This window comes from Vombatus ursinus, unplaced genomic scaffold (genome assembly GCF_900497805.2).
Source record: "Vombatus ursinus unplaced genomic scaffold, bare-nosed wombat genome assembly UNPS02009205.1, whole genome shotgun sequence".
Lineage (NCBI taxonomy): Eukaryota > Metazoa > Chordata > Mammalia > Diprotodontia > Vombatidae > Vombatus > Vombatus ursinus.
Genome location: NW_020948983.1, coordinates 63,718,351 through 63,732,645, shown reverse-complemented (window position 1 = coordinate 63,732,645; position 14,295 = coordinate 63,718,351). Strand labels below are relative to the sequence as shown.

Here is a 14,295-nt window from a genome sequence, read left to right as displayed (position 1 = left end):
CATCCATCCATCCATCCATCCATCCATCCATCCATCCATCCATCCATTCATCCATCCATCCATCCATTCCTGCATGCATCCATCAACAACAACCGACAATGGGCAAGTCCCTTCATTTCTCTGAACCTGTTCCAGCCTCTAAAAGGAAGGATTTTGAATGAACTCTCAAGTCCCTTCTAGCTCTAAATACGTAATTCTATGCATGGGGGCTATTAAACTCCCTATTAAGCAATGCCAGATTTTTGTAGTGACGGCCAGACCTTTTTGGGGGTTATTTTCTTTATAAATCACTGAAAAGGAAAAGCAAACAGACTATTAGAAATCTCCATGATTTTGCAGACGGAGACAGTGTGGTGTGATGAAAAGAACCATGGCCAGAGTCAGGGGACTTGGGGTGTCACCTCAGCTTTCCCCGTAGGACCTTAGGCAAATCACTGAACCTTTTTGGGTTTCAGTTTTTTTTATTACATCTCCAAAATGAGGTACTTACTCTAGATCAGAGATTCTTAACCTTTTTCGTCTCCTGGACCCTTTTGGCAATTTAGCGAAGCCTACAGACCATTCTGCTGAGCAGTGTTTCTAGATACATAAAATAAAATGTGTAAGATTGCAAAGGAATCAATTATATTGAAATAGTTATCAGAATATTTCTAAAAAAACTATTGCAGGGACTCAAGGTTAAAGACCCCTGTGTCTATATGATGGCTAATTTTCCTTCTAAAGTTAATACTTTATTATACTCTGTGGAAACAAAACAGAAAGCAGGCCTAAATATGTATATAATCCTGTCATATAGGTAATACTGCTTCTAATCATTCCAACTCTTTATAGCTATTATTTCATTTTGTCCTTATGGCACTTTTCTTACATAACCAAGAGGAAAATTCTTATCCCTATTTAATAGAAGGAAAAACTGAAGTCCAAAGAAGCTAGATGACCTCCCTAAGCCTATCATAGCTACTTAGTGGCAGAGCTCAGGCAGAATTGCGATTTTTTGACTTCTGGCTCTGCCTAACTAGATTCAATCTATAGGAGCCTTTCAAGCCTGGTCTTTTTCATCTTTTATCTGAACTGGTCGCATCATATTTGAAAATGTTTTATGAGGATGGAGGAATTTTTGAAAATAAGCCAGTCTTAAAAAGTAGCATTTTCTTGAAGATTGTTAGGTTTTCCTAGAATGTCCAATTGCCCAAATCCTGTTACTGTTCCCTATCTCATCAGTCAAAAGAGATGTCAGGCATCTTGCCCACAACAAATGCACATATGCCATGCTCATTTAACCATAAAACTCTGAGCTAGGCATGGAAAATTCATTGTTTTGAACCATGCAAATGAGTGATTAATATTGCTGCACGATTAATCTGATGGAGAGTGTGTGGAAATTTGTCATTGAGTCCCCATCCTGAATCATTCTCAACATAGTTTACTCATTTTGTATAAGGGATCTTCAACCTTTGGACGAGTTAGCTACTTTTTAATTTTTCTTTAGATGAGAGATAATAGGGCATAGGGTGAGGGAGTGTGAAGGGACAGTACAGAGAAGGGGTTGCTGGTATTAAGGACCCAGAACAGAATGAGAAACAAGGGTGCTAGTTGTGCCCACTTATTTGATAAGGGCCCTGGAAAATTGGAGATGGGAGACTGGTGAGGGCAACTCACTTAGAGATCCCTTATACGGACAAATATAGGTATGTGGGTTGGGGACCCTTATCTCTTGGAATTTTATAGACTCAGATCCTATGAATAAAAGGGAATATGAAAAAGAGGCAGAAATTTGCCTTCAGTTTTTCCTTTAACACCATGCCAGAGTCTCTGAAGGCCTATTTCTCAGATTTCATTAGAATCCAGGTTTCTTTTATAATCATAATTAGTAATTGGCTTGAGATGGATTGTCTCCACTGGGTTCCAGGGCTGTATCACCAGTTCTATGAAAACATAACAAATGAGAAAAGGTGTACTTATTTAGGTAGATCTGGAATCCTGTTGTGGTTAATCTAGATAATTCTGGGGCCAGAGTATAATTCTGTCTGAATTATGTGAGTCAATTGACTGGGCAGTCCTGAATTCTCTCTAATTATATAAATAATAATTTGTATGCCCCGTGTAGACCTAGACTGGGCTTAAAATAGGGAGTGACTATATGATTGGGAGTGTCTTTCCTCATACTTTGTGGAAATATATCAACAGTGATCATAGGAATCATAGATTTAGAGCTTGAAGCATCTTCAGGGGCCTTTAAAGTAACCCCATCATTTTACATAGTTTAGGAAACTGAAGTCTGGAGAGGGTAAGTGATTTGCCCAAGTTCATACAGGAAGTAAGAGAGTGAGGATTTGAATGTAGGTGATTAGACACCAAATCCAATACCCTTTCTGCTGTACCACATTCAATTTTTATTATCCTTTAGATGTATTGTATCATAGGGGAAGAGGACTTTACCAGGAGTCGGGAGACCTATACTCCAGGCTTGGCACCATACTTGTTTATCTGGTGAATTAGGTTAGTCACTTAACCTTTCTAGGTTTCATTTATTCTGTCTGCAAAAATGGGATCATTGCCTGCCTGCCCTGTCTATCTTATAGGATTGTGTTGAACACCAAACGGGACAGTGAAGGTTAAAGTGTTTTATAAACTGTGATGTGTTATATAAATGAAAGTTACTAGTACAGAAAATCTTGAACTGCCTTTTTGTGACTTGGAATTTAGGCTGGGCAGAAGCAACAATCATAACGACACAATAATTTTAATCATTTAATATTTATGAAGTGCATTCTTCCTTATTTGGAAGACTTCTCTGTATTTTGGCTGATATATTTATTCCTTTGTTGCACTCTAATAATATTTAAACAAAGATAGAGTCACATAAAAGTCTAAGAAGAAATGAGTTAATTTCTCTTCATAGAGGAGGCATCTCAGGTTTAGATATAAGATTCTCCTTCCTACCCTCTCCCTGACCCCCACCCCAAATACAAACACTTTATGTACAATCATTCAAGGATTAAATATGGAGTGGACATAAGAGTAGCTACTGTTCAAGTATCCTCTGAAGTAAGTAGGGACCATTAAGAGTAAAGAAACCACGAGGATGCATGGCAAGGTTGTTTCTGCTTAAAAGGAGGATTAAAAACTTAGTAAAGCTTTCTTGGGGACTCACAATTTAATCTGCACTACTTTGCTAAGAGACATATCATGGCATAATGGATGGAAAGCTGACCTCAGAGTCTAGAAGATCTGGGCTCAAGTCCTGCCTTTGACATATCAATCAATCAATCAATCAATCAATCAACAAACATTTATTAAGCACCTACTATGTGCCAGGCACAGGTACATAGGGCAGCTAGGTGGCTCTGTGGAGCGAGCACTGGGCCTAGTGTCAGGAAGACTTGAGTTCAAATCCAGTCTGAGACACTTACTAGCTGTGTGACCCTGGGCAAGTCACTTAACCCTCTTTGCCTCAGTTTCCTCATCTGTAAAATGGACTGGAGAAGGAAATGGCAAACCATTCCAGTATCTTTGCCAAGAAAACCCCAAATAAGGTCACGAAGAATTGGACACGACTGAAATGACTCAACAACAGTGTGCCAGGCACTGTGCTAAGCATTGGAGATACAAAGAGAGGCAAAAGACAGTCGCTGCCCTCAAGGAGCTCACAAACACATACTGGCTGGGTGATTCTGGGCAAGTTCCAGGATACCCCCAAGAAACTCTTTAAGACTGTAAGTTGTAGAGCAGGTGGCAATATTCATTGGTCGTGGAAGTCTCCTCATTGGGAGTTCTCTATAACATGGAAGAAATCATAGACATGGTACAAAAAAATAGCAAATATTTATTGATGGCCTACTTTCCCAACATTTCATTGATACTAGCTAAATAAATAATATTTGTAATGGAATAGAAGTAGCCTCCACTGATTCGGAGTTTGGGTACCTCTCACAAGGAGTGTGAACAGATAAACAAGAAAGTGCAATTAATTTCATGTTTTGTGTGTGTTAGTACTGGACAGATTACTATTTACAATGGAATGTATCTGAATATCCTGGCGTGAAGAATGTTCGCTTTCCAGATGGCCAGATTTGGAAACCAGATATTCTTCTGTATAACAGGTAAGCACACTGGGAGCAAAGGAAACTTATTTTTTCTGCTTGTACATTAGATTTGTATTAGAAATTATTCAGTGTCTGTATGTTCTAGAACTGATTTAGAAGCCAAAGAATAAACTCTGCAGAGATTTTCTGATTCTTTGAACCACTTCTTGCCTACTTGGTATGTAGCTTCAGGGAATCTATTTAATCCCATGTCATTTTTCTTATTCTCATAAAGTGACCGTTTGTCTCAAAGGAGATGCTGTAACAGAGCTAACAACACTTCCAGCTCTGTGTCTGAAAGGTGTGAGGTACCATTTCTAGTGCATATTAGGTATCATAATAAGCATTTTTGGAATTTGAAAATGTTTTAAAAATGATGAGTAAATAATTGATCAGTGGAGATTCTATTAAAATTTATTTATTTATTTTTGACATTCATTTAAAATTTTTTTTGAGTTCTAAATTCTCTTCCTCCAATTCCTCCCCCATCCCTTGAAAAGGCAAGAAATGTGATGTCAATTATACATGTGAAATCATGAAAAACATATTTCCATATTATCCATGTTGCAAAAATGAAAGCAAGAAAAATAAAGTGAAAGTCTACATTCAGACTCCATCAGTTCTTTTTCTGATAGCATTTTTCATCCTAAGTCCTTCTGAATTGTTATGGATCATTGTATTAATCAGAATAGTTAAGTCATTCACAGTTGATCATCATATAATATTGTTGCTACTGTGTACAGTGTTCTGGTTCCACTCATTTCACTTTGCATCAGTTCATATAGGTCTTCTCAAGTTTTTCTGAAACCATCATACTTGTCATTTCTTAAAACAATAGTTTTCCATCACAATCCTATACCACAACTTGTTCAGCCATTCCCCAATTGATGGTCATCCCCTCAATTTCCAATTCTTTGCCACCACAAAAAGAGCTGCTATGAATATTTTTGCACATATGGGTCCTTTTCTTTTGATCTTTTTGGGATACAGACCTAGCACTGGTATTGCTGGGTCAAAGGGTATGCACAGTTTTATAGCCCTTCGGGCATAGTTCCAAATTGCTTTCCAGAAAAGTTGGATCAGGTCACAATTAATGGAGATTATTTTTGAATCTGAGTTAGGTCCCAACGTATTTTATTGCTCTTCCCACTCTCGTACCAGCCTTCCCATTTCCGTTACTTTTTCTACCTCTTCTCCTTGGCCTTCTAACAGAGGAAGGCAGTGCATAAAAGAAATCTGAAAAAGAGAAAGAGAGAAAAAGCATCTTAGAAAAAGTCTGTGGCCTCGGATGCTTGACACTTACTAGCTGTGTGACCCTGAGCAAGTGATTTAACCCAGATTGCCTTGCACAAAACAAAAACACCCCCCCCCCCCAAAAAAAGAAAAAGTCTGGAGGGAAGGCTGGAGAGTACTGAAACCAACATAAGAAGAGGTAATGCCTAATAGTAAGGCTGGAAATGTAGGTTGGAGCCAAGTTGTGAAGTACTTTAAATACCAAAGAGAGAAGTTTGCATTTGATTGTAGATGTAACAAGGAACTACTGGTGTTCAATGAGCAGGGGAGTCACATGGCCAGACTGCCACAATAACCCTCTTCTCTCCACTCACATGGACACTACTGTAGTTCAAGCCTTCATCACATCTCACCTAGACTATGGCAAAAGCCTGCTCATTTGATCATTCTGACTCTAATCCGTCTTCCACATGGCTGCCAAAATAATCTTCCTAAACTACAAATCTGACTGTGTCAGTTGAACAGGAATCTCCAGTGGTCCCCTTTTGCTGTGACTGACACATCAAACTTTGGACCTTACCTATTTCTGTACGTGTCTTTTCTTTCTCATGAGAATGCAAGCTCCTAAAGGGTAAATAATGTATATACTTTTTAAAAAAATATTTATTTTATTCTGAATTTAAGAACTACTGTATGAACAGTACCTTTCACATGATAAATGTTTGTCAAATTGAATTGAGGCTGATGCTATCCTATCCTGGTAAAATGTCATTGCGTGTTTGAATCTACCCCATGTACTCATTTATGGTGGACAAAGACAAAGAAAATTGTTGTTTGTCTTTCCTTCTCAAAGAGGACCAATGACATCAGGAAGGTTTGGGGCATTGAGGAAAAGCCAAAACCAAATAATGTTTTTTTTTTTTTTTAACTACAGGATGGGAATAAGGTATGAAACCCAGAACAGGAATGAGTACCATACCCAATTTTATCCTGGTCCTAGTTTTTTTGCTTATTGTCAAAGGGTCCTGAGTTCTGTTTGTAAATGGAGAGCCTGGAATTCCTGCCTACACTTTGTTATGTACTTAGGCTATTCAAAAACCCGAGTATAAACCAGATGTCTAATCTCCTTTTCCTCCTGCAAGTAAAAACATCAAGGACATGATTATAATGGATAGCATGGGGTGTTGTAGTGAGAGGGTTATTTATGACACAGCTTACCATTTGAAATGTCTCCTGCTGTAACTTTTGAGGGTCATAGATCTGCAGCTAAATTAATCAGAATTATGATCTTTAACTTTCTGCACCAGGGCTGACAGCAGGGCTGCTCCGATTCAAAGAATAAAAGTCAATAAGGGTCATGCCATCAGTACTTGAGGGGACCGCCTCAGATGAAAGTTTGACAAACCAGTCATTTAGCCAGGCAGATCTGCCCTGTGATCAGGGGCTATTGTAGACACAGCCCCAAGAGATCCGTCAGATCCTTGCTGAGAGGCAGGGACGCAGGTAGGGAATTAAAGCAACAATAAAGATACTTTCACCAGCAGTCAACCATGAGTATGGAAGGAGGGCTAGTGTGTAATTAGCCTTCAACACTTCTAGGAAGTCCTATAAAATGCTTATTTATTTATTTATTTATTTATTTTGCAGGGGGAAGGTAATCCTGTTATAGTGGAGACATGTTGTTTCTAAACATTTAGTACTTTTTTTTTAAACTATGGTTTTCATTTACTATTATTGGTTGTATCTATGGAATAAGCCCATCCCTGATACTGATCTGGGCAGTTAGGTAGTGCAGTGGATAGAGTGCCATGCCTAGAGTTAGGAAAACTCATCTTCCTGAGTTCAAATCCAGCCTCAGACACTTACTAGCTGTGTGACCCTGGGCAAGTCACTTAACCCTCTTTGCCTCAGTTTCCTCATCTGTAAAATGAACTGGAGAAGGAAATGGTGAACCACTCTCATATCTTAGCCAAGAAAACCCCCAATGGCATCATGAAGAATTGGACACAACTGAAAAATAACTGAATAACAACAACAATATTGATCTGATACCTGACAATTGATCTGATATATCTAGACATCTTAATGGCCATATTGAATTGCTACATTCTGATCTGATAAATTTAAGTCAATTTAATTAAATAACCATTTTAAAAGTGATTGCTATGAGTGAGGCACTGTGCTAGATGCAAGGGATGACAAAAGAGACATAAATGGAGCAGTCCCTGCCCTCAAGGAGTTTCTATTTTATTTGGATTTTTCAGGGATATACTTTCACACTTACAATTATTAGGATGTTTGAAAGCAGAACATTCATCATACCTTTACTGATTTGGATATATTATATAAACAAAATGTTAATTTGTTTAAATGGATAGAGAGAGCTGGTCACAGAGTCAGGAAGACCTGATTTCAAGTCCTATTTCCATGGATTTAATTATCATTTCTATGTGAATGGTACTCAGATCTATTCATCCAGTCCCAATCTCTCTTCTGACCTTCAGTCTCTCATCACTAACTGCCTATTGGACCCCTCAAAGTGAATGTCTTTTAGCCTTCTCACACTCAGCACGTCCAAGACAAAATTGTTACCTTCCCCCGCCCCCCACCATCTTCTTAGCCGCTCAGGCCATAACTCTGATAGTGGCCTCAGATCCTCCCTTGCACTTACCCCCATATCCACTCTATTGCCAGATAGTATTTTTACCTTTACAACATCTCTCACATGTGCTCCCTTTTCTCCACTCACACAGTCGCTACCCTGGTGTAATCCCTCATTCCCTATTAGCCTGCTGGTTTGTATCCTTGCTTTATTCTACTCTATCCTTGGCACTCAGGTGCCAAAGTGATCTTTCTAAAGCACAAATCTGACATCCCTCCCTCTTTCAGTAAACTCCAGTAGCTCCCTATTACCCACCAGAGAAAATACAAAATCTGCTTTTTTTCCCCAAGTCTTTTATACCTGGCCGTTTCCTACCTTTCCTTCTTAACAGTCTTAATTTTTCCTTCTTAATCAGTCTTCTTAACACTTAACTTCCCTCTGTGCACTCTGGAATCCGGTGACATTGGCTTCTTTTGTTGCTATTCATGTCCCAGCTTTGTGCCTTTTTCATGGGCTGTCCCCCCCAATGCCTAGAATGCTCTCCCTTGTCACCTCTGCTTCCTGGCTTCTTTTAAGAAACAGCTCAATTTCCATTTTCTGCAGGAGGCCTTTAACCTGTCACTCCTTCCCTCTCCCCCAACCCCAAGTAGTGCTTTCTCTCTGGTTACCTCTTACTTATTCTTTCTATATCTTACATGTACATAGTTGTTTGCATATTGTCTCCCCCATTAGAATGTGAGCTCCTTGAGGGTGGGGACCACTTTATTGCCTTTTCTTTGTATCGCCAGCCCTTAACAGTGCTTGGCACATAGTAGGTGCTCAGTAAATACTTATTGATGATCGATGGGCAGTTAGGTGGCATAGTGGATAGAAAGCTGCCCCTGGAGTTAGGAAGACCTTAGTTCATATTCAGTCTCAGACACTTCCTAGCTGTGTGTCCCTGGGCAAGTTACTTAACCTCTGTTTGCCTCAGTTTTCTCATCTGTAAAATGGGGATAATATTAGCATCTACCTTCCAGAGTTGTTGTGAGGATCAGAGGAGATAATAATTGTAATGCACTTAGCACAGTGGCTGGTACATAGTGAGTGATATACAAATACTAGCTATTATCATTATTAGCTATTGTGATAATGATGCTTCTTGTCTTTTTATTTATTATTATTATTATTATTTTTTTGGCTAGGCAATGGGGTTGAGTGACTTGCCCAAAGTCACACAGCTAGTCAGTGTTATGTGTCTGAGGCCAGATTTGAACTCAGGTCCTCCTGAATCTGGGGCTGGTGCTCTATCCAGTGTGCCACCTAGCTGCCCCAATAATGATGCTTCTTGATGATACTGGCCTGTGTGACCTTGGGCAAGTCTCTTAACTATTCAATATTTCAGGCAACACTTTGAGTCTCTAAGTTGCAGAGAAGATGATGATCTGTACTAGTAAAGGTAGTTTCTCATTGATAACCCTCTACACTAATGAAATCACAGATCTGATTAAAAAATATAGTGGCTTAACACTTCATTTTCTTGGCATCACTGGGGAATGAAGGGTTCCACATAAATGAATGGTTGGAAACTTGCTTCCCTATATCCAATTCTTACTTTAGTCTTTTTGGATGTATTTTTCTAATATAGGTTATGTATCTTCTTGCCTTCTCAACCAGAATATATTGAACACCATTTATCTTTTCTAAATGACTTAGAATTATTATTATAGATATTTTATTATTTTATATGTTTTATATATTATATAGTATATATTATATGTTATTATTATAATATTATTATTATTTTTATATAATCATCCCCAAAATCTATTGAGGTATGATCTCCACATGGCTGTATTTTATGAGTTCTTTCACCTACCCTTTAAAGTTTTCCTATTTCAGGTTGTAAAATGTCACTACTTGCTAGTGTCATTGTGCTTACCTCTAGCAGATATGCCCCTTTCTCCAATAGAGTAAATAACCCTTGCCTTCAAATCAGAATACCTTGGTTCTGATCTGGACACTGACTTACTAGTTATGTGATTGTGGACTTGTCATTTAAATATGCTGGGCATCAGTTTCCTCATTTGCAAAACCTCATTTGTAAGGTCCAAATGAAATATATGAACATGCTTTGAACACTATAGTGTAAGTCATTTAAATTATCTTGGTCCATATCTTGGCCCAGATAAACAAATTCAATAGTTTTGTGTAAAGGAAGAGCAGATTAGATTGTAGGTACATGGGAAGTAGAGATTATTTTATTCTTTTGTATTTGTGTCTCCAGAACTTAGCACATGGGCTACTGTACCTAGTAGGTACTTAATAAATAGCTTGTTGATTGACTGATTGATTAAATAGGTTATGAGTAAAGCCCTGTGGGGATAGGGAGAACTTACATGATTAAAGTGAATGAGCTTTTAGGTCATAGACTTGGTGACATCTTTTGTTGGTTGCTTAGAGATCAGTTTTGCTAACTTTTGGTTCTTCTCTGCATTCTAGATTATTAAGGCTGCTAAACAAATGACCTCTAGTTAGATGCAAGGTCCATCAAGACTATATAGATTTAGAAGTTCAAGGGACTTTAGAAATAATTTAGTCTAACTCCCTCCTTTTGCCATTGAAGAAACTTAGTCTGGAGACATCATGTCACTTGCCCAAGATAATCACACAGATGGTATAATGGAAGGGCCAGGACTTGACTCTAGGTTCTTTGTCTCCAAATCTAGCACTCTCTGTATTAAAACAGTGGTTGTAAAGAAGAAGACTTACACTGTTCTTAACTCTGTTTTTCAAAGTCAGGAATTTTTTTTTTTAATATGGTGGAAACCCATCTTACAGACCAATTTATACTAAACTTTCTATGGATCAGGAATGGGGGTGTTCTCATTAGCCAGTTATCCTGCTTAAGAGAGTTATCATGTATGGTCAATTTTTGAATAATTTGGGGGATATAGATCTGTGATTTCCTTGGTATAGGGAATGAAATGTTGAAGAAATTCCTTCTATCAATGCAGGTTGGTATCTGTTCAGCAATATATAATGCCTTAGAGAGTTCCTTGGAACACGAAGAGGTTTAGTGACTTGCCCAGGGTCTCATAGCCAAAATGTGCCAGAGGAAGGACTTAAACCCAGGTCATTTCTGACAAAGAGGCCAACTCTTTGTTTACTACATCATACTACCTCTCAGTGTATCCACCTAAGTACCCATTAGTGGTGAGTTATGTTTTGTAGAAGGCTTAATTTACAGAGCTCTGTCTTTATCAGGCTTTTTCTGTATAACGGAATTATCCTTGAAAGGCAGTGTAGAAAGCCAGCCTCAAAGACAGGAAAATCTAGGTTCAGGCCTTACCTCAGACACATACTGACTATGGAACCTTTGGTCAGTTACTCGGCCTTCGAATGCTCTAGGCCAGAGGTGTCCAACACGAGGCCCTGTAACACTCTCCATGCTACTGGAGCCAGATTAATTGGGCAATTATTTAACAACTGGGTAATTTAGTAATTAGGAAATATTTAGCAAGATAAATAAAATATATAAATTACAAAATATATAAATTTATAAAATATATTTATTATGTATAATATAAATATATAATATGTATTATATATTTATATATATAAAATAAAAAAAAATATAATAGAACATAGGTAATGTTAATATGTGATACATCCAGCAGGGATCCTTATGGAAGGTATTCTAGCTCCCTGTTCTATTTGAGTTTGATACCACTGCTTTAGGCAACCTTCTAAGATTGTAAGTTGCAGAAAAGGTACCATTCATTCTGCATTGGTAGAGGGAATTTCCTCTTCTGAGAATTCTTTGTACCAATGAAACCATAGACTTATGTTTTATCCCTATGTTTCAGGGGATAGGATTTGGTCTTCAGTAAATCTGAAATTGTATGATAATTTGTTCTTGTTGTTATATAGCAGTGCTGCTATACTTGCAATAAAGAAGGATAAGTCTAATACATTCTTTATTTTCTCCTTTTTGCTGATAAATTTTGTTGTAACCCATCATGGGGGCTTTTAAAAAATTATGCATTTAAGTAGAAGTGTTCAGGGAGTCAGTTCAAGGAATTTTTTCTTTTTCTTTTTTGTTTATATGCCCAGAGTTTGGCACAGTGCCTGGTATGTACTAACTGCTTAATATATACATGTTGATTGATTCAAAATAAAGAAAATATGTCATCAAAGAAGTAAGGAATGTGTGTTTGTGTAGGGTCCTGCAACACACATAGACTAAAAACAGAAAAATAGTGTAAACAGCTTAAAGAATGGGACAATAGGAAGAACAACATGAGAATTCAGAAAGGAATAAGCCAGAGGCATATAACAAGCTCAGATTGGCACACTTGCTCTGATAGATCAAGATAGGTCAAGAAAGGAAAGAAAGAAAGAAGGAAAAAGGAAAGGATTGAGAATGATACTCTTGAACAAAGAAGGACTAGAGGTCATGTCAATTCTGAAAAAAATGTAGGAATAGATTAAAGAAAAAAAGCATATATAATGGCCAAGCTCATTGGCCATATACAATACTCATTAAGTGATACTTTTAAATTCTCAATCAAAATGTGACAAGTAGAGAAATAGCACAGTTTAGTTAAAAAGTATTATTTTGGGATTTTGCATTGTTGGGGATTTTGATGTATTCCCAACTTAATAGATCTTGCTAGCTTACCAGCATTCAAGCTAATAGACCTATAAGTCACACATGACGGGTACAGCACTGACTCATTTACATCAGGGTGTCATGGCTTTTTTTTTTTTAAGGAATAAGATGAGTTTTATGATATTGCTTATTAAAACAAGTATCACTTTTATTAAAGAGTGCCAGTTATTGGGGAAGAATATGAAAAACACCCTAATAACCTTGGGAAAACTTTGCTTTTAAGGAAACACAGATTGAGGATGGTAGTGAAACTGTCCTACATTTCTCTTTGGTATCATTTTAGCTCTGTTCCAGGCAGATATTGGCAGCATGTCTAAGATGCACTAATGGTTTGTGGGCCGTAATTTATTTTCTATGCTTTGAAGAGGCTTTTGATGGTCACTTTATTTCCTTGATGAATACAGAGCAAGTGATGGTATTTTTGTTCAAATTGCTGGGGCGTGTAGGGAGAAAAGGATGTGGGTACAAATAGAACCTTCTTTGCTTTAATGCAGAGGCTGCCTGTTTCCTGGGTCTGCTGTAGTCGGGTTTGTTTTAATGCTAGGACTTCTTGCTGAGAAAAATCACATCTCAATACAAAGAGCAATTATTGGTGTCTTGTCGTGATTTTTCCTTTTGAAAGGAAATAAACGCCCTATCAGAGTCAGCACAGTGTGCTGAGGAAAAGAGCCTTCTTGCCTGTGAATTAGGAGACTTGATGTCAATCCCAGCTCTGTCCCCAAGTGATTTTGGGCAAGTCACAAAAACTCTGTGCTTCATTCAGCAACTCTTCCTTTGTCAAATTGGAGATTTACTTAAACTTCATGCTGTTTTGGCTTCTCAGAAATAACGTGCCGGAATAATTAAGTGCCCATTGAACTCTCCTTTTAGATACAAATATTTTTTCAAAATGTTAATGTTTTTCACCTTTGTATAATGCTTTATTATTGTCAGAGACAATGTCAAGGGTCCTGGATTAATAATCAGAGAACCTGGTTTCAAATCTCAGCTCAGTTCTTTAATATATTATTTCATTTGATCCCTGTTTTACACACACACACACACATACACACACACACGCACACACACACACATGAATGAACTTTTCTTAGGTAGGGGACAAGGAGGGTGATAACCAGCCATCAAAAACAGGAGGAACAAAAAAACCTTCTGTTCTAAGTGAATGAAGACATTTATTCAATATTACTGGAAAATGAACTCTTCCCATAAGGGAATTGATTAGCTTACTGAAGTTTAGCTCTTTAAGTATTAAAACTTTTAAAATGGTAACTTTTTGATGGAAATTCCCCCCCTCAATACACCACACTCTTTGCTAATGTGGTAAATAGAATATGTAGAATTTAAGTTAATTTTTTATTCATGATTCAGGGTCATTATTAATATGCAGTCAAAAGAATTTGGAGTGCTACATTTAGAGTCAAGGGACCCAAATTAAAATCCCAGCTTTGCCACTTATTACCTGTGTGACTTTGAAAAAAAATCACTTACCCTCTCTGGGCCTTGGTTCCTCAGCAGTAAAATGAGGGTGTTGGACTAGATGACCTCTAAGGTCCCTTCTAGCTCAGTATGATCAATTACTGTGTTAAGTGATGAATCATACAGTTACAGACTGAGGATTATGAGGGACCTTGAGGCTGTCTGGTCCAACGGGCCATCTGTATCTAAAACCACACAGAGACACAATTGGGGATAGCTATGGCCCATAGGGATGAATAGGTATT

General features: G+C 37.8%; 1 protein-coding gene across 2 annotated transcripts in view; it reads left to right on the top strand.

Moving 5' to 3' along the window:
- The window catches only part of CHRNA7 (cholinergic receptor nicotinic alpha 7 subunit), a 161,849-nt gene that overhangs the window by 93,266 nt on the left and 54,288 nt on the right, over nt 1-14,295 (top strand). Inside the window, exons 4-5 of one of the 2 annotated variants that reach the window (XM_027852113.1) lie at nt 64-102; nt 3,994-4,103. In XM_027852113.1, the coding sequence (XP_027707914.1) occupies nt 64-102; nt 3,994-4,103 (149 nt within the window). The remainder of the gene's footprint in view (nt 1-63; nt 103-3,993; nt 4,104-14,295) is intronic. The other variant, XM_027852114.1, reaches the window with a different exon arrangement.